The 27,720-nt window shown below is 36.2% G+C and overlaps 1 protein-coding gene across 1 annotated transcript in view; it reads right to left on the bottom strand.

The window, feature by feature from the left end:
- matr3l1.1 (matrin 3-like 1.1) overlaps nt 1-26,756 on the bottom strand; it is a 34,552-nt gene extending 7,796 nt beyond the window's left edge. Inside the window, exons 1-15 of the mRNA XM_084718533.1 lie at nt 26,609-26,756; nt 22,451-23,549; nt 22,199-22,260; nt 21,265-21,303; nt 21,009-21,085; nt 20,885-20,916; nt 20,669-20,791; nt 20,324-20,449; nt 19,818-19,934; nt 19,405-19,529; nt 18,822-19,327; nt 16,113-16,236; nt 14,548-14,720; nt 14,341-14,468; nt 14,161-14,242 (exon numbers count right to left, since the gene is read on the bottom strand). Coding sequence (XP_084574659.1) covers nt 14,161-14,242; nt 14,341-14,468; nt 14,548-14,720; nt 16,113-16,236; nt 18,822-19,327; nt 19,405-19,529; nt 19,818-19,934; nt 20,324-20,449; nt 20,669-20,791; nt 20,885-20,916; nt 21,009-21,085; nt 21,265-21,303; nt 22,199-22,260; nt 22,451-23,521 — 2,785 coding nt within the window. The 5' untranslated portion in view covers nt 23,522-23,549; nt 26,609-26,756. The remainder of the gene's footprint in view (nt 1-14,160; nt 14,243-14,340; nt 14,469-14,547; nt 14,721-16,112; nt 16,237-18,821; nt 19,328-19,404; nt 19,530-19,817; nt 19,935-20,323; nt 20,450-20,668; nt 20,792-20,884; nt 20,917-21,008; nt 21,086-21,264; nt 21,304-22,198; nt 22,261-22,450; nt 23,550-26,608) is intronic.
- Between the last annotated feature and the right edge of the window lie 964 nt (nt 26,757-27,720).

Below are 27,720 nucleotides of genomic sequence, written 5' to 3'. Positions count from 1 at the left end.
GTGGGCGTTCACCTTCGTCTTTACCATCCATTCAGATTTTGCCACGGTTGCGATAGCCAGTCAATTTGCTGCTGCCAAATCTTTAAATCGCCTCTGTCTTTGCTCCATCAGTTGTCATTCAGTCAATCGCGCGACCCTCCTCCACCCCTCTCTCCTCCAGTCACTGGACCCAGGTAGCAGAAGATGTTCACCTCGATCCTCCCTGAAGCCCTCTCCTCCAGCCTTCAGGTCCAGGCAGCAGGAGTCCAGAGCCACTTCACCTCACCAGTCTCTGCTTTGCACCTCATCATCACCACCACCACCAGTTTCTAGACCCCGGGGGGGTTCTCTTCACTACAGCTTCATCACCCCCATTTATATATACGTATTGTTTCACCTCATGGGGGTCTAACCGCCAAAGACTGTTCATGTTTCATATATCATGCATGTGCCAATAAACCATTTCTCTTTTACTCTTAGTCTCTCCTGATTGAAATGAGCATACATACATATGAGCATACATTCATACATATGGCCAAACATATGACCATACATACATACATACATACATACATATGACCATATGTACATATGACCATGCATACAAACATACATATGACCATACATAAATAGATACATACATACATACATACATACTTATGATCATACATGCATACATATGACCATACATACATATGACCATGCATACATTCATATGACCATACATACATATACACATACATACATACATATGGTCATACATATGACGATGCATACATACATACATACATACATACATACATATGAGCATACATGCATACATACATACATACATATGACCATGCATACATACATACATGTGACCATACATACATACATACATACATACATATGAGAATACATACATTCATATGACCATGCATACATACATATGAGCATACATACATACATATGACCATGCATCCATACATATGACCATACATACATACATATGACCATACATACATACATACATATGACCATACATATGACCATACATACATACATACATACATACATACGACCATACATGCATACATACATACATACATACATGTGACCATGCATACATACATACATATGAGCATACATACATACATACATACATACATATGAGCATACATACATAGATACATACATACTTATGACCATACATGTATACATATGACCATACATACATACATACATACATACATACATACATATGACCATACATACATATGACCATGCATACATTCATATGACCATACATACATACACACATACATACATACATATGGTCATACATATGACCATGCATACATACATACATACATACTTATGAGCATACATGCATACATACATACATATGACCATGCATACATACATACATGTGACCATACATAGATACATACCTTAATATGAGCATACATACATACATACATACATACATACATATGAGAATACATACATACATATGACCATGCATACATACATATGAGCATACATACTTACATATGACCATGCATACATACATATGAGCATACATACATACATATGACCATACATACATACATACATATGACCATACATACATACATACATATGACCATACATACATACATACATATATATATGACCATACATACATACATACATACATACATACATACATATATATATAAATTCTTTTTCATAATTCTTTTTAATTTAAAATTTAAAATGAATTATGACTTCTTGATGTTATTGAATATTTTTGCATATGTTTATGAAATAAACAATGTTCAAATTGGAAAAGGAATGTTCTTTTTCACTTATGCACCATTATGGTACAATGTTGCCTACAGGCAACAAACCCCAAAAACTTCCAAAAATAAAAATAAAAATAAAAATAAAATTTCTTCAGATTATGTTTATTTAGTCTATTTTGAGACATAAAAACACATTTCCCTCACTGGCATCATAATGTGTACCATAGAGGGATATGACCATACATACATACATACATACATACATACATACATACATATGACCATACATACATACACATACATACATACATACATACATATATACATATGAGCATACATACATACATACATATGACCATACATGCATGCATACATACATACATACATACATACATACATACATATGAGCATACATACATATGAGCATACATACATACATACATACATACTTATGATCATACATGCATACATATGACCATACATACATATGACCATGCATACATTCATATGACCATACATACATATACACATACATACATACATATGGTCATACATATGACGATGCATACATACATACATACATACATATGAGCATACATGCATACATACATACATACATACATATGACCATGCATACATACATACATGTGACCATACATACATACATACATACATACATATGAGCATACATACATATGACCATACATACATCCATACATATGAGAATAGATACATTCATATGACCATGCATACATACATATGAGCATACATACATACATATGACCATGCATACATACATATGACCATACATACATACATATGACCATACATACATACATACATACATACATACATGCATACGACCATACATGCATACATACATACATACATACATACATGTGACCATGCATACATACATACATATGAGCATACATACATACATACATGTGACCATACATACATACATACATACATACATACATACATATGAGCATACATACATACATATATACATACATACATACATATGACCATACATACATATGACCATGCATACATACATTCATATGACCATACATACATACATACTTATGACCATACATGCATACATACATACATATGACCATGCATACATACATACATGTGACCATACATACATACATACATACATAAATATGAGCATACATACATATGAGCATATATACATACATACATATGACCATACATACATACATACATATGACCATACATACATATGACCATACATACATACATACATACATACATATAAATATATAAATTATTTTTTATAATTCTTTTTAATTTAAAATTTAAAATGAATTATGACTTCTTGATGTAATGGAATTTTTTTTGCATATGTTTATGAAATAAACAATGTTCAAATTGGAAAAGGAACGTTCTTTTTCACTTATGCACCATTATGGTACAATGTTGCCTACAGGCAACAAACCCCAAAAACTTCCAAAAATAAAAATAAAAATAAAAATAAAATTTCTTCAGATTATGTTTATTTAGTCTATTTTGAGACATAAAAACACATTTCCCTCACTGGCATCATAATGTGTACCATAGAGGGATATGACCATACATACATACATACATACATACATACATACATATGACCATACATACATACACATACATACATACATACATACATATGGGCATACATACATACATACATATGAGCATACATGCATGCATACATACATACATACATACATACATACATACATACATATGAGCATACATACATACATACATACATACTTATGATCATACATGCATACATATGACCATACATACATATGACCATGCATACATTCATATGACCATACATACATATACACATACATACATACATATGGTCATACATATGACCATGCATACATACATACATACATACATATGAGCATACATGCATACATACATACATACATATGACCATGCATACATACATACATGTGGCCATACATACATACATACATACATACATATATACATACATACGTACATATGAGCAGACATACATACATACATATGAGAATACATACATTCATATGACCATGCATACATACATATGAGCATACATACATACATATGACCATGCATACATACATATGACCATACATATATACATATGACCATACATACATACATACATATGACCATACATACATACATACATACATACGACCATACATGCATACATACATACATACATACATGTGACCATGCATACATACATACATATGAGCATACACACATACATACATGTGACCATACATATGAGCATACATACATACATACATATGAGCATACATACATACATATATACATACATACATACATATGACCATACATACATATGACCATGCATACATACATTCATATGACCATACATACATACATACATACATACTTATGACCATACATGCATACATACATACATATGACCATGCATACATACATACATGTGACCATACATACATATGAGCATATATACATACATACATATGAACATACATACATACATACATACATATGAGAATACATACATACATATGACCATGCATACATACATATGTGCATACATAATACATATGACCATGCATACATACATATGAGCATACATACATACATATGACCATACATACATACATACATATGACCATACATACATACATACATATGACCATACATACATACATACATATATATATAAATTATTTTTTATAATTCTTTTTAATTTAAAATTTAAAATGAATTATGACTTCTTGATGTTATTGAATATTTTTGCATATGTTTATGAAATAAACAATGTTCAAATTGGAAAAGGAACGTTCTTTTTCACTTATGCATCATTATGGTACAATGTTGCCTACAGGCAACAAACCCCAAAAACTTCCAAAAATAAAAATAAAAATAAAAATAAAATTTCTTCAGATTATGTTTATTTAGTCTATTTTGAGACATAAAAACACATTTCCCTCACTGGCATCATAATGTGTACCATAGAGGGATATGACCATACATACATACATACATACATACATATGACCATACATACATACAAATACATACATACATACATACATACATACATACATATGAGCATACATACATACATACATATGACCATACATGCATGCATACATACATACATACATACATACATACATACATACATACATATGACCATACATACATATGACCATGCATACATACATTCATATGACCATACATACATACATACATACTTATGACCATACATGTATACATATGACCATACATACATACATACATACATTTGACCATACATACATATGACCATGCATACATTCATATGACCATACATACATACACACATACATATATACATATGGTCATACATATGACCATGCATACATACATACATACATACTTATGAGCATACATGCATACATACATACATATGACCATGCATACATACATACATGTGACCATACATACGTACATACATAAATATGAGCATACATACATATGAGCATATATACATACATACATATGACCATACATACATACATATGAGAATACATACATACATATGACCATGCATACATACATATGAGCATACATACATACATATGAACATGCATACATACATATGAGCATACATACATACATATGACCATACATACATACATACATATGACCATACATACATACATACATACATACATACATACATACATACATATATATATGACCATACATACTTACATACATACATACATATATATATAAATTCTTTTTCATAATTCTTTTTAACTTAAAATTTAAAATGAATTATGACTTCTTGATGTTATTGAATATTTTTGCATATGTTTATGAAATAAACAATGTTCAAATTGGAAAAGGAACGTTCTTTTTCACTTATGCACCATTATGGTACAATGTTGCCTACAGGCAACAAACCCCAAAAGCTTCCAAAAATAAAAATAAAAATAAAAATAAAATTTCTTCAGATTATGTTTATTTAGTCTATTTTGAGGCATAAAAACACATTTCCCTCACTGGCATCATAATGTGTACCATAGAGGGATATGACCATACATACATACATACATACATACATATGACCATACGTACATACACATACATACATACATACATACATACATACATACATACATATGAGAATACATACATACATATGACCATGCATACATACATACATACATACATACATACATACATATGAGCATACATACATATGAGCATACATACATATGAGCATACATACATACATACATACATACATATGACCATACATACATACATACATATGACCATACATACATACATATGAGCATACATACATACATACATACATACATATGAGCATACATACATACATATATACATACATACATACATATGACCATACATACATATGACCATGCATACATACATTCATATGACTATACATACATACATACATACATACATACATACTTATGACCATACATGCATACATACATACATATGACCATGCATACATACATACATGTGACCATACATACATACATACATAAATATGAGCATACATACATATGAGCATATATACATACATACATATGACCATACATACATACATACATAAATACATACATACATACATACATACATATGAGAATACATACATACATATGACCATGCATACATACATATGAGCATACATACATACATATGACCATGCATACATACATATGAGCATACATACATACATTTGACCATACATACATACATACATATGACCATACATACATACATACATATGACCATACATACATACATACATACTTACATATATACATACATACATACATATATATATAAATTCTTTTTCATAATTCTTTTTAATTTAAAATTTAAAATGAATTATGACTTCTTGATGTTATTGAATATTTTTGCATATGTTTATGAAATAACCAATGTTCAAATTGGAAAAGGAACGTTCTTTTTCACTTATGCACCATTATGGTACAATGTTGCCTACAGGCAACAAACCCCAAAAACTTCCAAAAATAAAAGTAAAAATAAAAATAAAATTTCTTCAGATTATGTTTATTTAGTCTATTTTGAGACATAAAAACACATTTCCCTCACTGGCATCATAATGTGTACCATAGAGGGATATGACCATACATACATACATACATACATACATATGACCATACATACAGACACATACATACATACATACATACATACATACATACATATGAGCATACATACATACATACATATGACCATACATGCATGCATACATACATACATACATACATATGAGCATACATACATATGAGCATACATACATACATACATATGAGCATACATACATATGAGCATACATACATACATACATACATACTTATGATCATACATGCATACATATGACCATACATACATATGACCATGCATACATTCATATGACCATACATACATATACACATACATACATACATATGGTCATACATATGACCATGCATACATACATACATACATACATACATACATATGAGCATACATGTATACATACATACATACATACATATGACCATGCATACATACATACATGTGACCATACATACATACATACATACATATGAGCATACATACATATGACCATACATACATACATACATACATATGAGAATAAATACATTCATATGACCATGCATACATACATATGAGCATATATACATACATATGACCATGCATACATACATATGACCATACATACATACATATGACCATACATACATACATACATATGACCATACATACATACATACATACATACATACATACATACATACGACCATACATGCATACATACATACATACATGTGACCATGCATACATACATACATATGAGCATACATACATACATACATACATATATATGAGCATACTTACATACATACATATATACATACATACATACATATGACCATACATACATATGACCATGCATACATATATTCATATGACCATACATACATACATACATACATACTTATGACCATACATGTATACACATGACCATACATACATACATACATACATATGACAATACATACATATGACCATGCATACATTCATATGACCATACATACATACATACTTATGAGCATACATGCACACATACATACATATGACCATGCATACATACATACATGTGACCATACATACATACATACATAAATATGAGCATACATACATATGAGCATATATACATACATACATACATATGACCATACATACATACATAAATACATACATACATATGAGAATACATACATACATATGACCATGCATACATACATATGAGCATACATACATACATATGACCATGCATACATACATATGACCATACATACATACATATGACCATACATACATACATACATACATACATATATATATGACCATACATACATACATACATACATACATACATACATATGAGCATATATATATGAGCATACATTCATACATATGGCCAAACATATGACCATGCATACAAACATACATACATATGACCATACATACATACATACATACATACATACATACGACCATACATACATATGACCATGCATACATACATACATATGACCATACATATATACATACATACATACATACATACATATGACCATACATACATACATACATACGACCATACATACATACATACATACATACATATGACCATGCATACATACATACATATGACCATACATATATACATACATACATACATACATACACATACTTATGACCATACATACATACATACATACATATGACCATACATACATATGACCATGCATACATTCATATAACCATACATACATACATACACACATACATACATACATACATATGAGCATACATGCATACATACATACATACATATGACCATGCATACATACATACATGTGACCATACATACATACATACATACATACATACATACATACATACGAGCATATATACATACATACATATGACCATACATATATACATACATACATTCATACATACTTATGACCATACATAAATACATACATATGACCATACATACATATGACCATGCATACATTCATATAACCATACATACATACACACATACATACATATGAGCATACATGCATACATACATACATACATATGACCATGCATACATACATACAAACATACATATGAGCATATATACATACATACATATGACCATACATACATACATACATACTTATGACCATACATGCATACATACATACATATGACCATGCATACATACATACATGTGACCATACATACATACATACATAAATATGAGCATACATACATATGAGCATATATACATACATACATATGACCATACATACATACATACATATGACCATACATACATATGACCATACATACATACATACATACATATATATATAAATTATTTTTTATAATTCTTTTTAATTTAAAATTTAAAATGAATTATGACTTCTTGATGTAATGGAATTTTTTTGCATATGTTTATGAAATAAACAATGTTCAATTATGGTACAATGTTGCCTACAGGCAACAAACCCCAAAAACTTCCAAAAATAAAAATAAAAATAAAAATAAAATTTCTTCAGATTATGTTTATTTAGTCTATTTTGAGACATAAAAACACATTTCCCTCACTGGCATCATAATGTGTACCATAGAGGGATATGACCATACATACATACATACATACATACATATGACCATACATGCATGCATACAGACACATACATACATACATACATACATATGAGCATACATACATATGAGCATACATACATACATACATATGAACATACATACATATGAGCATACATACATACATACATACATACTTATGATCATACATGCATACATATGACCATACATACATATGACCATGCATACATTCATATGACCATACATACATATACACATACATACATACATATGGTCATACATATGACCATGCATATATACATACATACATACATATGAGCATACATGTATACATACATACATACATACATATGACCATGCATACATACATACATGTGACCATACATACATACATACATACATATGAGCATACATACATATGACCATACATACATACATACATACATATGAGAATACATACATTCATATGACCATGCATACATACATATGAGCATATATACATACATATGACCATGCATACATACATATGTCCATACATACATACATATGACCATACATACATACATACATATGACCATACATACATACATACATACATACATACATACATACATACATACGACCATACATGCATACATACATACATACATGTGACCATGCATACATACATACATATGAGCATACATACATACATACATATGAGCATACATACATACATATATACATACATACATACATATGACCATACATACATATGACCATGCATACATATATTCATATGACCATACATGTATACACATGACCATACATACATACATACATATGACAATACATACATATGACCATGCATACATTCATATGACCATACATACATACATACTTATGAGCATACATGCACACATACATACAAATGACCATGAATACATACATACATGTGACCATATATACATACATACATAAATATGAGCATACATACATATGAGCATATGTACATACATACATACATACATATGACCATACATACATACATAAATACATACATACATATGACCATGCATACATACATATGAGCATACATACATACATATGACCATGCATACATACATATGACCATACATACATACATATGACCATACATACATACATATGATCATACATACATACATACATACATACATACATATATATATGACCATACATACATACATACATACATATGAGCATATATATATGAGCATACATTCATACATATGGCCAAACATATGACCATGCATACAAACATACATACATATGACCATACATACATACATACATACATACATACATACGACCATACATACATATGACCATGCATACATACATACATATGACCATACATATATACATACATACATACATACATACATACATACTTATGACCATACATACATACATACATATGACCATACATACATACATACATACATACATACATACATACATATGACCATACATACATATGACCATGCATACATACATACATATGACCATACATATATACATACATACATACACATACTTATGACCATACATACATACATATGACCATACATACATATGACCATGCATACATTCATATAACCATACATACATAAATACACACATACATACATACATACGAGCATACATGCATACATACATACATATGACCATGCATACATACATACATGTGACCATACATACATACATACATACATACATACATACATACATATGAGCATATATACATACATACATATGACCATACATATATACATACATACATACATACATACATACTTATGACCATACATACATACATACATATGACCATACATACATATGACCATGCATACATTCATATAACCATACATACATACACACATACATACATATGAGCATACATGCATACATACATACATACATATGACCATGCATACATACATACATACATACATACATATGAGCATATATACATACATACATATGACCATACATACATACATACATACATACATACATACATATGAGAATACATACATACATATGACCATGCATACATACATATGAGCATATATACATACATATGAGCATACATACATACATACGACCATACATACATACATACATACATACATATACATTTAAATTCTTTTCATAATTCTTTTTCACTTATGCACCATTATGGTACAATGTTGCCTACAGGCAACAAACCCCAAAAACTTCCAAAAATAAAAATAAAAATAAAAATAAAATTTCTTCAGATTATGTATATTTAGTCTATTTTGAGACATAAAAACACATTTCCCTCACTGGCATCATAATGTGTACCATAGAGGGATATGACCATACATACATACATACATACATACATACATATGACCATACATACAGACACATACATACATACATACATACATACATATGAGCATACATACATACATACATATGACCATACATGCATGCATACATACATACATACATATGAGCATACATACATATGAGCATACATACATATGAGCATACATACATACATACATATATACTTATGACCATACATACATATGACCATGCATACATTCATATGACCATACATACATATACACATACATACATACATACATATGGTCATACATATGACCATGGATACATACATACATACATACATATGAGCATACATGCATACATACATACATACATATGAGAATACATACATTCATATGACCATGCATACATACATATGAGCATACATACATACGACCATGCATACATACATATGAGCATACATACATACATATGACCATACATACATACATACATATGACCATACATACATACATACATACATACATACATACATACGACCATACATGCATACATACATACATACATACATACATACGACCATACATGCATACATACATACATACATAAATGTGACCATGCATACATACATACATATGAGCATACATACATACATACATATGAGCATACATACATACATATATACATACATACATACATACATATGACCATACATACATATGACCATGCATACATACATTCATATGACCATACATACATACATACGTACATACATACATACATACTTATGACCATACATGTATACACATGACCATACATACATACATACATTCATATGACAATACATACATATGACCATGCATACATTCATATGACCATACATACATACATACTTATGAGCATACATGCACACATACATACATATGACCATGCATACATACATACATGTGACCATACATACATACATACATAAATATGAGCATACATACATATGAGCATATATACATACATACATATGACCATACATACATACATACATACATACATATGAGAATACATACATACATATGACCATGCATACATACATATGAGCATACATACATACATATGACCATGCATACATACATATGACCATACATACATACATATGACCATACATACATACATACATACATACATATATATATGACCATACATACATACATACATACATATGAGCATATATATATGAGCATACATTCATACATATGGCCAAACATATGACCATGCATACAAACATACATACATATGACCAAACATACATACATACATACATACATACATACATACATATGAGCATACATACATATGACCATGCATACATACATACATACATATGACCATACATATATACATACATACATACATACATACATACATACTTATGACCATACATACATACATACATATGACCATGCATACATTCATATAACCATACATACATACACACATACATACATACATACATATGAGCATACATGCATACATACATACATACATATGACCATGCATACATACATACATACATACATACATACATATGACCATACCTATATACATACATACATACTTATGACCATACATACATACATACATATGACCATACATACATATGACCATGCATACATTCATATAACCATACATACATACACACATACATACATATGAGCATACATGCATACATACATACATACATATGACCATGCATGCATACATACATACATACATACATATGAGCATATATACATACATACATACATATGACCATACATACATACATACATATGAGAATACATACATACATATGACCATGCATACATACATACGACCATACATACATACATATGAGCATACATACATACATACGACCATACATACATACATACATACATACATACATATACATTTAAATTCTTTTCATAATTCTTTTTAATTTAAAATTTTAAATGAATTGTGACTTCTTGATGTTATTGAATATTTTTGCATATGTTTATGAAATAAACAATGTTCAAATTGGAAAAGGAACGTTCTTTTTCACTTATGCACCATTATGGTACAATGTTGCCTACAGGCAACAAACCCCAAAAACTTCCAAAAATAAAAATATAAATAAAATTTCTTCAGATTATGTTTATTTAGTCTATTTTGAGACATAAAAACACTCCAAACATTTTTTCCCTCACTGGCATCATAATGTGTACCATAGAGGGTTAAAGATTCAGATTTTTCCACGACTTTCTGAGTTTACCTTCATCATCACACTGGTCTTCTTCTCCCAGTTCATCCAGAGTGATGCAGTTCTCCAGATCCACTGGGAAGTCTGGTTCCTCCTGGAGACCAACACACAGACCTGTTAGACCAGTATCTGATAGTTATTGATCATCAATCACAAATGGTTCACAAAAATCACAAGTTCAGTTCATGTCACCTCGTCCTCCTCCTGCTGTTCCTCCTTCACAGGTTTCTCCTCCTCTTCCTCCTTTCCTTTTAAACGTTTCTCCACCTCCTCCACCTCCTGACCATCAGCCTCTTCATCCTTCACCTTCTCCTCTTTATCTGAAACAAAACAGTTCCTTCAACATCCGTCTGTCACTCTTTTTCTTTCACAGAAGCAGCTCCTTTCTTTTATGTCTACCTCCTTCAGGTGAGTCTGTCGTCTCTGCAGTTTCCTCCACCTTGTTTTCTTCCTCCTCATTCTCCTCCTCTACATCAGCATCATCCAGAGTTTCCATATCTTCATCCTCCAGATTCTCTCCATCCTCTCCGATCACCTCCATCCCCTCGATGTCGCTCTCCTCTGCAGACGACCTGCACGTCATGACACAGTTTCTTTTTATTCAAGTAGAAAGTCAGCAGGCACAGAAACATCCTTCAATACAGTTTTTAGAAGAAAACAGAAACATAAAAAAAGGAGGAGGAGAAAATAAATAAAACTGTAGCAGAGAACCAGGGGTGGGTCACAGTCAGCTGAAACGCAATCCATCCATCCAACATTTGTCAAACTTGTCTGTTTTACAAACATATCATACATGACATTAAGCCAGTCTTAAAGTGGGTCATTTTTTAAGAAAACCAAGAAGTTGTGGTTGCATTTCATCCAAGTACTGTAGGTGTCTTGGTGGCCTCGTCTCGTTCTTTCACGGTCACTCAGTTTGTGAGGACAGTCTGCTCGATGCTGCTCAGATGAACACATTTGCAATATTACTTCCATTTCTTAATGATGGATTTCAGTGTTGTTCAGTGTTTGTGTTGTTCAGCTGGGTCCATCTCCTGATTTATACTTCTCAATAACCTTTTGTTGGAGTTGCTTGGCGTGTTCTTTTGTCTTCATGGTGTAATTGACCCCTCGCTAAGCCCCGCCTCCAAACAGCAACTGTCCAATTATAGGTTGGCAACCATAACTAGAGCTGTCAAACTTTTCATTTCTCTCCATGTTGAAAGGGTGCAGGAGACTCTGAGAAGAGCGATACTCAGTTTTTATGAGTCTGGACGGAGGCGTCTCTCAAAGACGTCAAACACGAGAGCACACGTACAGAGAATGAATTAAACTCTGTCTTCATCTGCTCTAACACAAGCTGCAATCGTTAGCATGTCTGGCTAACTAACACTAGCTTTAACTTTACCTTCAGTCAAACTTGTTAGATCCCACTGCATCTGCATTTGCTCTGTGGGGGTTTGAGGAGGAGGATGTGGGCTGATGAAGAATCAAAGTGGGTCGATGATGATGCATGTCTCTCTTGCTCACAGTCTCAGGTCTAAGCCGGGTTAGCGTAGCTCTTATCCCAGTTAAAGAGCCACTCAAAAAAACAAAAAAACAGCCTGCAGAGGGAGCTTGGCTGAGATCTGGCTTTCAGGTGACTTCCATGTTGTTGAAAAGTTAAAAAAAACACTTTAATCCATGAAAGTTAGAGGGTCTTGAATCTAACTCTTGGTGTCTTTTCCTGACATAAAAATCATCAAAAGATCATTTTGTCTTATTCTATAAATTACTTGTCAGGAATATCCACTGGTAATATTTCAAACAAATAAATTTTGACCATCTTAATGCGTTGGATCAATCACACGTCACATATTTTCACTTTTATAAACACAAACTCCACCTGTTTCACTTCCTGTTTGCTGATCTGATCTTTTCACTCCGACTGTAAACCAACAGGACAGTCGAAGGATTGATTGATATAAAAAACACGAGAAACTCACTCGGCTTCCTCCTCTTCTTCCTCCTCCTCCTCCTCCTCAGGCTGTTTGTTCTCTTCAGCTTCGGGTTTGGAGTCTGAGACAGGTGCTGGTTCAGGATCAGGATCACTTCTGGACTCTGAAGCATCTGTGGAGAGAAGAAGACAATCATCATGTAGATTTATGGTTCACATGAATTTTCATCAGTTACAGTCATTTAGGGACCTTTTCCACTTTCCTTGTTTGGTCTGGAGTTTCTGATTTTTCAGTTTGATCCAAACCAAAATTACAGGTGTGAAACCTCCTCCCTAGACCACTGTCCAGACCAAACAGTCTAACCTTGGTCTGACTGAAAGAGGTCAAATCAAACAGGAATTTAACTGAGCTGACAACCTGAGGTCACATACATGCCTGTTAACAAACCACTCAGCTGTAAGTATACAGGGATGCAGTTCACGAAGGCGGTGGTCATCACAAGAAAACAACTGACTGTGACCCAGGGATAAAATGATTACAATAACCTACAGTAAAACTCCTGACAGTTAGTTTCACATTTACATGCAGAGTTTTTTAAATGCTGGTAAACCCGCTAAAAATAAAAGGAGCAAATGAGGTGACAAGCCTTCATTGCCTCAGCTGAAAATAGCACGTTCACCCAGGTGTCATGTTTACATCACTGCTGATCAGAGCTGGAGGCGATAAATACCTGAGTGCACCGCAGAGTCATTTGACCTGGGACTGAATGCCAAGTGTATCCTTCCCCACTGAAGGACAAAAACAGATGTTAACGGGTGTTGGAAGGTTTTCTGTCCAGTGTAAAAGGTTCAGATGCAGGCGCAGCAGCAAAGCAGCAGTGTGGGTTTGTTTACCATCAGTGCAAACACTGACGTCATTAAGGACATGATGTCATTTCAAACTGTTGAGAGGTTTTCAAAGTAAAACTTAAAATTATTTCAACCCACATAGAATCGCCACATTTAATATGGTGGAGGAGTTTGTGTGTCCCTGTGATCCTGGAAGTTGTGTGGGTGGGCATTAGCCTTTGATAAGGTCTCCTGAGGCAGACTCGTCCCTGGAGCCAGCCCAGACAAAGAGCGATTCAAAGACCACTATGAATTGGCAAAACTGCAGCCACAGGACCTCGTTCCCTCCTGGAGAAAGACCTGGGAGGGGAGCTACCCAGCATGCATCTGGTGGCCAGGCCTTGACCCATGGGACTCACCCAGGCACCGCCTGCAAGGATATCATGGAGCCACCACCCCACCTTTCGGGCTTGGTTGGTCTGGGGGGTCTCTTAAAGCAGCAAACAAGAACCAGGAGGCCAGAAGGGCTGCAGCTTCAGAAGTCACTGAAGCAAAAGCCGGGTGTGGGAAGAGTTCAGGACTTTCAGTTGGCCTCAAAGATGTTTTGGCAAACCATTCAAGGTAGAAAGGAAAAGCAGGGCTTGGACTGTGACTTAGACTGTGACATGCCTCTTCAGAGCTGCATGGTGGTCAAGGACAGAATCTGTGGAGTGGTTCCCATTTTCAGAAAGGCAACCAGAAGGTGGGCTCTTCCTATCAGGATATCTCATTGCTCATCCTCCATGGGAAAGTCCAAACCCCAGATTCAGGAGGAACAATGTGGATTCTGTCCCGGCCATGGAACAATGTACCCGCTTTTTACCCTCACAGGATTGCTAGGGGGGTCATGGGAGTTCAACCATCCAGTCTACATGTGTTTTGTAGACTTGGAGAAGGGTTACAACCATGTCCCACAGGGGATTCTGTGAGACATCCAGTCCTTTAATAAAGTGAGAGTTGTGTCCGTATCTCAGTAGGAGTTGGACTCCTCCAGGGGTGCCCATTGTTCTGTTTGTGATCTTCACGGACAGGATCTCAAGGCACAGCTGGGGTAAGGAGAGCCTCGGGTTTGGGAAGCTCAGAATTGTGTCTCTGCTATTTTCAGATGATGTGGTTCTGCTGGCTTCATCAGACTGTGACTTTCAGCCCAGTCTTCAACCAAGTAGTGAAGCAAGAGTCAGCATCTCCAAGTCTGAGACCATGGTTCTCTGCAGGAGCAAGGTGGAGTTCTCCCTCCAGGTGAGGAGTGAGTTGCTGCCCCAAGCACAGAAGTGCAAGTATCTTGGGGGTCTTGTTCATGATCATTGATGCAACCTCAGCAGTAATGCAAGCAATCTACCAAACCACTGATGAGCTGAGCCAGAAGGCAAAGCTTCCAATTTAGCAGTTGACCTATGTTTCAAACCTCACCTATGGTTGTGAGCTTTGGTAGTGACCAAAAGAATGACATCACAATTTCCTTAATTAGGTGTCTGGGCTCAACCTTAGATATCGGTTGAGTTTTATCTCGACTGCGACCCTAAACTTTATCAACTTTATGGTGTAACTAATTTAGCATAATGGTTTGGCACTCATAACTTCATAAAGCCTAATGAGAGGAAACCATCTTTTGCTTTCTTGTGACAGAGGGCTGATTATCTCTAGAAGTGGGAATCTTTAGGAATATCATGATTCAATCATTCATTCCGCTTCTTTGGTGTCTGATTCGATTCTCGCTCTCAGCTGCACCATTAATGCAACATAAACTCTGGGGAAAGTCATCACAGTCCATGAAGCAGTGCTAACAAAGTTTGTTTCCTCTAGATCATTAAATAATTCACTTATGATCTTGAGATAACAGAATTAATAATAATTAAATCATTCTCATGTCAGTCAGGTTGTGTTTTCTTACCATTCTGCTCTGTTTTCTCTGGTCCCACTGACTTTTCTCTGGACTTGGACCTGGACTTCTTCTCTCTGCTGGACAATTCTCTGGACTTAGACCTGGATTGGGTCCTCCTGTCTGTGCTGGACTTTTCTCTAGATTTTCCTCTGGATCTGGACCTGGTACTGGCTGTTTTTTCTTTGTTGGACTTTTCCTTGGATCTGGACCTGGTTCTGGCTCTTTTCTCTTTACTGGACTTTTCTTTGGACTCAGACCTGGACCTCTTCTCTCTGCTGGACTTTTCTCTTGATTTTTCACGGGATCTGGACCTGGTTCTTTTGTCTTTAGTGGACCTGTCTCTGGATCTGGACCTGGTTCTGGTTCTTTTCTCTTTAGTGGACCTGTCTCTAGATCTGGACCTGGTTCTGCTCCTCCGTCTCTTGCTCTCTATCGTCTTGTCATCTTTCTCTTGGCTTGAGCTCCTCGTGCTCGTTGTCGATTCTTCTTCGTACCTTTTGGCTGACGGGACCCGCCTGCAGCAGACAAAGAGAGTATTGGTACTGATCAATAATCTATGGGTCAGAATCAGCTGCAGGTTTGTCATACTCACATGATACTCTTGTATTCTCCAGAGAAGGAAACTCTGATGACATCACTGTTGATCCTCAGAGTGTTGGAGGAATAATAATCCACCAGCTTCTGAGCATCAGGAGCGTTTTTCATCTCCACAAACGCCTGAAAATAGAAACAAAGGGTGAAGAACTTGTTTATCTATCTCTAAAATGTTTGACAGTTTTCAGTAAACTCAAAATATTTTGTTAAACTTATATCACTTCTCCTTAAATCTGGAATAATTTAAAAGTTGATTAAATAATTGATTAATTGTCTAGAACAGAAAGAATAACTTTCCACAACAAAAGTTCAAGACAAACCTGAAGACGAACTGAAAGCTAAAAGACAAACCGACATAAATATGTTTTAATGTTTGACGGTCAGAAAGGAGCAGATACCAAATGATCTTACCGTAGATGGCAGGAACAGGGTGTAGAGAGGCACGCCGAACCGTTTGATGATACTGATCAGATCTGATTGGCCGTTCTCTCCTGTCGGAGCCGGAGTGAAACTAACCACCCGAGAACTCTGTAAGGGGAGACAAAACTCAAAGTCACATGACTTCATTTACTTCCACAATTCTCTCCTGTCGAAGGCACCTCGCTCTTTATGTCTCTGCTCAGTATAATACAACAGAACATGTCCTCTCTACTGATCTCTGGAGGCTTAAATAGGTGTTTTATATAACTGATTATCTAGTAAAATATGTTCATGTGATACTAACGGTAACAGCACTATTTCAGATCATTTCCTCTACTGAGGAACCACAGTATCTGAAGCATCATGTTGAAACATGTTTGTTGTTGTCTGGATGTTGCAGAATGATGTGAACACAGAACCACCAATGTAATCAGAATAATGAGGACACCAAAACACGTGTTCCTTCACTGTGAGCTGCTGGTTGGATGAACATCTACCTGAAGGAAGTTGAAGGTGTTGGAGATCCTGAACTCCATCTGCTCTCCGTTCACTGTCGGAGGATAGTTAACGTGGAACTTCACCAAGTCCTTCGCCTGATCGATGGAGCCGAGCTCCACGAACGCCTGCAGGGTTCACAACACATTTAACTTTAACAACACAAACTATATGAACAACATGCAAGAGATTTACTTTTGTCTCCACTTTAAACCTGCCTCCAGACAGGGCATGAATCAACCAATGAGCTCGTCTGTGTGACCTCCACTATTCCACTCTGCATCCTAAAAAGAGTGAAGAATCATAAAACTCTGCTGTATATCTTAAATTGTTGCATGTGGACTCACTAAGGATGGAAACATGAGGATCTTGACGATCTTCCCGAACGGTTCAGTCAGTTTCCTCAGGTACGCCTCATCCACAGACTGAGGCGGAAACTTCACACATACCACTTTACTTTTCTCTGAAGCCTGTCAGAAACATATGCACAACATATTTATTAATATTTCAGAGTTCACACAGGAGCAGCTGAACTAAACTTTAATTTTGTCTGACGTCTTTACCTTCTTTTCAGGTTTTGTATTTGGCTGCGGCTCTGTTAAACACACAGGAAACAGAAGATGTGAGTGCAGAAATCAGGAGCAGAACGTAACCAACAACACATGGGAAAGAATAAAGTGTCTTTACTGGGGTTCTGATTGGCTGCCTGAGGCTGATGGGCAGGTTTTCCTTCATCTTTCCACTTCTCTGATTGGTTGTCAGCCCTTAAATTAGAGGACAGATTTAAAATGTTCATCTGTAACATGAGGACTTCTTCATCATAACTAAAGGATGTTTAATAAGGTGAAACCATCACAATATAATGTACACAGTCATTGTAGATGTGCGCATCAGTTGTTATGTTATTGTTGAAGTTCTGGTTTTAGTGATGTGTGAAACTGACCTGCTGACCGTCTCCATGCGACAGTCCCAGTTAGGACACCTGCAGAAAAGACACGACAGAGTGGTGAAAACCAAAACAAAAGAGCAACAAGAAATTGACCCTTCACTGATCCCCGCCCTCCTTAGTTACTGTTGCTAAGCCTGGAAAGCTTTACATACTCGCATTGTATTTACAGAAGTTTATGGTGGCAACAGCGGCAGATTTAACATTGAAACTGGGAGTAACTGTTGAAACATGAGGTGTGCGATTCCTTAGAGAAGGAAACAGTGTAGCTGGCTGATGTAAGCTAATGCTAATGCTAACTCGACTTAAGTCAGCTGAGAGTCTCCGGCTGATGTTTTAATGTTTCCATCTGACACGTTTTAAAACAAAAACCCTGTCAAAGTGTTTATGTAAAGTTAGCTAACAGCTGTGTACATGATATAACATTAATGCTAACAGACTGAGGCTAAAGCTAGCTTACATCTCAGCTAACATTGGTCAGATGGTGAAATACAGCAGGTATATCTACATGATAGATGACAGAAATACACTCATTAACGTGGGAAAAGGAAGCGCAGGGACTTCATTAGTGCAGCGGACTTTGACACAGGTCACCCAGCCAGACCAGCTGGACCACGATCATCGCAGGAAGAGAGCCGGGATAAGAACTAAGAGCTTAGACCTGAGACAGCGTTGTGAAGCACAAAATACGACAACAGAGACCCTGGACTGTTGAGCACCTGAAGTTGTATATCAAGCAAGAATGAGAAAGAATTTCACTTTCAAAACTTCAACAATTACTGACTGAGTGTTGTTAGGAGAAGCTCCGCTGGTCTGGGTGAAAATGATAAATCTTACAAGATCTTCACCTTGCACCCCACCAGCAAAGGTTAACCAAGATATTCCAGGACAAACTGCCAACATGACTGGACGAATTTAGAGAGAAACTCACTGTTGCAGCAGGCTGAGCTGTCCGTCTGCATGCTGAGGGCCATTTATATGTTTAATCCACACCTGAAACACAAACACAAGAAGCAGAAATGAATTTGTCTCACTTAACTGTTTCTACCTGACAGCTGCAGCAGCTGCAACACTCCCATCATGCCTCTGCAGCTGAACACAAACCCCTCCCACCCTGCAGAAGAAACACCTCCCCACCTCTGCCCCATGAGACTCTGTAGAGAGAGATTCGAGGAGGACTTACCTTCTCTGACATCACAGTGATGTCACACAGAGAGCATGAGTACGGGTACACTGGCGGAGCTGTCCCATGGAAGTCCAGAGCTTCTTTCTTGGAGGGCATCGAGGCGGCGGCACTGGCGGCAGGCCGGTTGCTGCTCCTGATGGAGGAGGTGTCAGGCTCTCGATGGCCTTCATGAGTCTTTGGGCGATACTGTTCAGGAGGGTGAGCTGACCTGTAATCAGATGGACCCGCCTCAGAGAAACGGGAAGGACGAGTTCTTTTTCCTCTTCCTGCTGAGCTGAAAGACGCTCGGTCATGAGATGAACCTGGGCCGACATCTCTACCCGTCTTACCATACTCGGATGGTCCTGGTCTGTGGTGGAAGTCCTGAGAGGACACTGGGCCTGTGTCTCTGCCTGTCTTACCATACTCAGAAGGTCCTGGTCTGTGGTGGAAGTCCTGAGAGGATGCTGGACCTATCTTACCATACTCAGAGGGTCCCGGTCGGTGGTGGAAGTCCACCACGTAGCTTGAGGATAAGGATGATGATGAAGGCAGTTGGTCGACTCTGACCGGGCCATTGGTCCTGGGATTCCCCCAGCGGTCCACGTCAGATGAAAGAGGACTGGGTGTTAGGTGGTCCATTGGGTATTGGATGGGCTGGTGGTGAGAACGGTCCCAGTCGCCGGTGGGTCGACGTGCAGAGCTGTGAGGATAAGAGGAGGAAGAGGAGGAGGAAGGAGATGGAGCAGTGGAAAGGAAAGGTTTGACGGTCCCTCTCTTTCCTTTGATCTGTTGGAGGACATGAGGCAGTGACTCGACGGTGAGGACGTCTTCGGGCAGCTCGGCCAGCAGGGCCAGGTCGCTGGGCTCCAGACCACAGCTGCTCAGGATGCTGAGAGCGCCGTCCTGCGACCACTGAGCTCCTCTGGAGGAGGACGAGGTGGGCGAGGAGAAGGACTCCTGAGGCGGCCTGTAAAAGTCTGTGTGGTCCGGTGAGGCATGACGCCGGTCTGAAGAGCTGTAAGGTCCAGGATCAGGTCTGAGGTCGGAGTCGGTCGGCGGTCGTCTGTATGGGTAGTTGTGAGACATGATGGAGGAGAAACGCTCGGAGCGTTTCCTGCAGACAGAAGGTGTCAGGGAAGACAGGAGATGTAAAATCTGACTTACAGAGACCAAGAGGTTGAAGACGGTTCATCCTGAAAGAAAATGATTCAGCTGACAGCTTGAAAACAATGAACTAGAGATGCGCTGATTTCAGTTCAATATCTGAAATTGGATATCTACCAATACAGAGAACCAATACGATACTATGGTTAGGTGATACTTTACAATTTTGGTGTTAGTTTGTTACTTTCGATTGTGCCATTGTTATTTGAGCTGTTGTTTCCTTAGCTTAGCTTCCTTAGAAGAGCTAGCTAGCAAACTCTGTTTCAAGTTTCAGAGACTGAACACATCTGAGTTATGGGCCTGTGGTTCAGAGACAGAAACCCTTTTAAACTCTGCGCGGGGATGTATGTCGGACATTTGCCCGGCAGGGATGTGCGAGTTGATCTGCTGCTCCCTTCACTGGCGATAGGAGTTTTCAGGGCTAAGTGAGACAGCTGGTGACTGCCATCAGGGTGACAGTGAGAAGCTGCAGTGAGCTGGTGAGGATTCTCCATACACTCTTGAACAAATCAGCTTTTCTGCTGTGGGACAGCCTTTTCTGATACAGTCAACAAACTGAACCCCATCTCCCCGACAAATATCATCCTCCATCCCTATGTTTCACTGTGGACGTCGCTGTGCCTTTCAAAAGGCAACCCTAAAGGCTCATTTATGCTCTATTTATGCTCAGAGGCGAACAGGAGTCAAAAGTTGCCTTGAAGAAGAGAAAGAAGTTTCTGACAACAGCAAACATGGTGATGCTGGAGGAGGCTGTAATAACTAACCCTCTTGAGAGAGAAGCAGAAGTGGAGGCAGCGTTGTAGATGGAGATGATCTGTGAGGTCATTAAATACATCACGACATGTGGATGGAGAAGTTTTTTCACTGCCTATGTGACGACAAACATCATTTACAATACTACTGGATTTTTAAAACCTCTTCATTGTGTCATGTGATTGTGTCTCTCTTCAGTTACACTGCTACACTGACCCCACGACTACCGAAGGTACGGCTCTGCTCAATCCATATCTGTAATCTTCGGAAAACATGCAGATGTACAGACGAAATGAACACAGAGTACAGACAGAATCTGTATGCATATATAACTTGAAGCGTAAAGGAGCCTTAACAGTGACCCTGTTAATCAAGTCTCCATTGAAGATGTCCCAGTCAGTGCCCGCTAGGAAGCTGTGGGGCGCTCTAGAATTGTGATTTGTGATAGTCAAGTTCTAGTTTCTTGCTGTGTTATTAATAAAGTTAGAAAAGGGGGAAAAGGCGGAGCAGTGGGTATGAACAGGCACAAAATGTGTCAGTGGTGATACCGTGGCACAGATCCAAGAGGTTAAAATTAGGGGTGCAACAGATTGCAGCTGTCCTGTGTCCCATACAGATTGCCCCCCCCCACACAGCTCGTCACGTATTTGATCCGTAGACTACATGTAACCATCATAATGTGAAACACAGCTTTACTGTCACTTTTATACCAATTATAATACCTGAGATCTGAGTGCAGAGTTGCAGTGAACAGAGAGGACAGATGCTGCTGTGTTTTATTCTGCAGCTCATCTCTGTGAAGAGCAACTGAGTGACATCACGACCATGACTTCAGACATTTTCACTGGTGTAAATATGCTGTCGTCATAGAAACAGATCATTAGATTGTGATATTTATTAAAACTTTGGTGATATCTACTGTCTGAACTTCTACACATGTACACACACACACACACACACACACACACACACACACACACACACACAGCTCCTCTCAGCTCACTGGAGCAGCTCTGTGTCTGTCTCTAACCAATCAGACAATACTGTGCAGTAGCATATAATACTGTTAAGTGTCTATTATATGTACTATACACAGTACAGTACTGTATAATACAGTATAGTATTCAAAATTTACAATATAGTATTGTTAATATAATTACAATGCAATTTTTATTACATATATAATTTCTAATATTATTATAATTGTTATTAATACATTACATTGCAATGGTGATATCTGCTATAGATCGCCCCATTGTCACAAATAACCCCTTTCACTTATCTGAGTCAGTATCAGAAAAATATCAGTTTTGGATCGGTGCATCCCAGCACTGAACATGAGCTGTTCAGGTCTCTGTGAGTTAAAACTACACAGGATAAATGATCTTCATAACATCTGAGATATGTTGTATAGACATATGAACAGCCAGTTATCTCAACAAAGTTTGTTACCTAAGAAACCAAAACAAAACATCCATCTTAACAGAGTTCAATCAGACGGACAGAGAAGAAGAAAATGAAATGAAACACACATTCACTTCACAATATTCATAAAGCTAAAGGTCATCAAGTCATTGAATGTCCCATCTAACAGTCTAAAACACTGCTCAAGCAATGTCTACAGCTACTACTATGCATAATAATAATAATAATAATAATGAATCACATTTGCAAATTAATGTGGTGATGCAATGCTAATGTTTTATATCACTTTAAAAATTCTGACTACATGAGACACAGCTCTCTTGGTGCTAAATTTTAGTCTGCAGTGATCATTTAAATTTACCCTTTCTACATCAGTGAATTCATCTGACCAGGTTCAGGACAGAACTAACAAATATAAATTAATAAAAAGATAATGACTTTAGTCTTCTACATCCCTACAGTTCACTGTATGTTGGTAGGAGAGGACACACAAGCAACATCAGCAATATGATGAAGGTATCAGGATATTTAGTTACAGTGAACTGACGACAGAGGGAAAATCTTACACACACAACCACAACTGTGACTGTAAAACAATCAGTTATCGATCAGCTCAAACAGTCGAAGTTATTGGCGGATAAACAGCTGATCTGATCAGTTTTGTATTGATAAAATCAGTCAGATGTCAGCGTGTCTCTGAATTTAAATCTCGTGTTACAGTTATCAGCTAACAGCGTTAGCATTCAGAGCTAACACATCAATACAATCAGTTAGCTGTCGGCTAACAGCAGAAACAGACACAAACTCTTTCTCTCTTCTCAGCGCTCTTACCTTCAGTTAAACACGAAAAAACACGTCGATGAATAAAAACTCGAAGACAAAGTTCACCAGTGAAAACGGTGTTATTATTATCATTCAGTCTGTGGCGGATGTTACAGGAGACAAGATGCAAACAGTACAAGCTAACTGACTGACTGGTTCTTCTTCTTTGTTTTAAAACAAGAGCGATGGAACATTACCGCCACCTGCTGGTGTGCAACTGCACCAGGATTTTAATTATAATAACAAACATGACATATTTATTTATTTATTTATTTATTTATTTATGATGTTATGTATATATCGTATTTTGTATGTACTTATTTACTGTCAGGTGCCTTTTTATGGATATAATTTATTTCTGTTAAATTACTGGCATACTTTTTTGTTGAATAATGTTAATTGTACATATTTTTACATAGACTACTTCTATTTTCTGTTTTCTTAATTTCTCTATGCTTATATGTATTTTTATATTCTTGAATGGGAGCATTTGTGACTTGAGATATTTCCCCTCCGCCAGGAATCAACAAAGTTCTGATTCTGGTTCTAGAAAATAGAATCACAGATATTTTATTTTTATTCTAGAATAGAAATATAGACATTATATTATCAGCATTATTTAATATTTATAATTAAATTTTTATCTAAATGACTCTCTGAATGTGAGGACTTCATTCTCTAAATGTCAGTGTTTCTCCTGTCAGTGTCTCTGATCTGTTGTATATGTGACATTATGGAGTATTTGGAAGCAACAGCATTAAACCCGCACTTATTTTGCAGTTTTAAATCAGACTTTAAACACAGGGGTAATAATACTGATAATAATAACTTTATTTAGAGACCACAATTTGTGCATAAAATGAAACACTGAGTTCTGGACATAAAATCTGAAAAGCAGAAACATTTAAAACATTAAAAGCAAGGATAAAATAAATAAAATGAAATGAAGGTTAAAACTGCAAGGGAAGAAAAGATGAAACAACCATCAGTTAAAAACACCTCAGGAGAAAGCAACAGTAAAAAGATGTCTGAATTTCTCGTGTTGTCCATTTTAACCATCAGGTGGCGCTGTGGGACTGATTTTCAAACCAGATCAATGAAACTCCAAGTTCCAGGAATCA

The sequence above is a fragment of the Lutjanus erythropterus genome, chromosome 5, assembly GCF_056507025.1.
Source record: "Lutjanus erythropterus isolate fLutEry1 chromosome 5, fLutEry1.hap2, whole genome shotgun sequence".
NCBI lineage: Eukaryota > Metazoa > Chordata > Actinopteri > Lutjaniformes > Lutjanidae > Lutjanus > Lutjanus erythropterus.
This window is presented reverse-complemented; position numbering and strand designations above follow the sequence as displayed.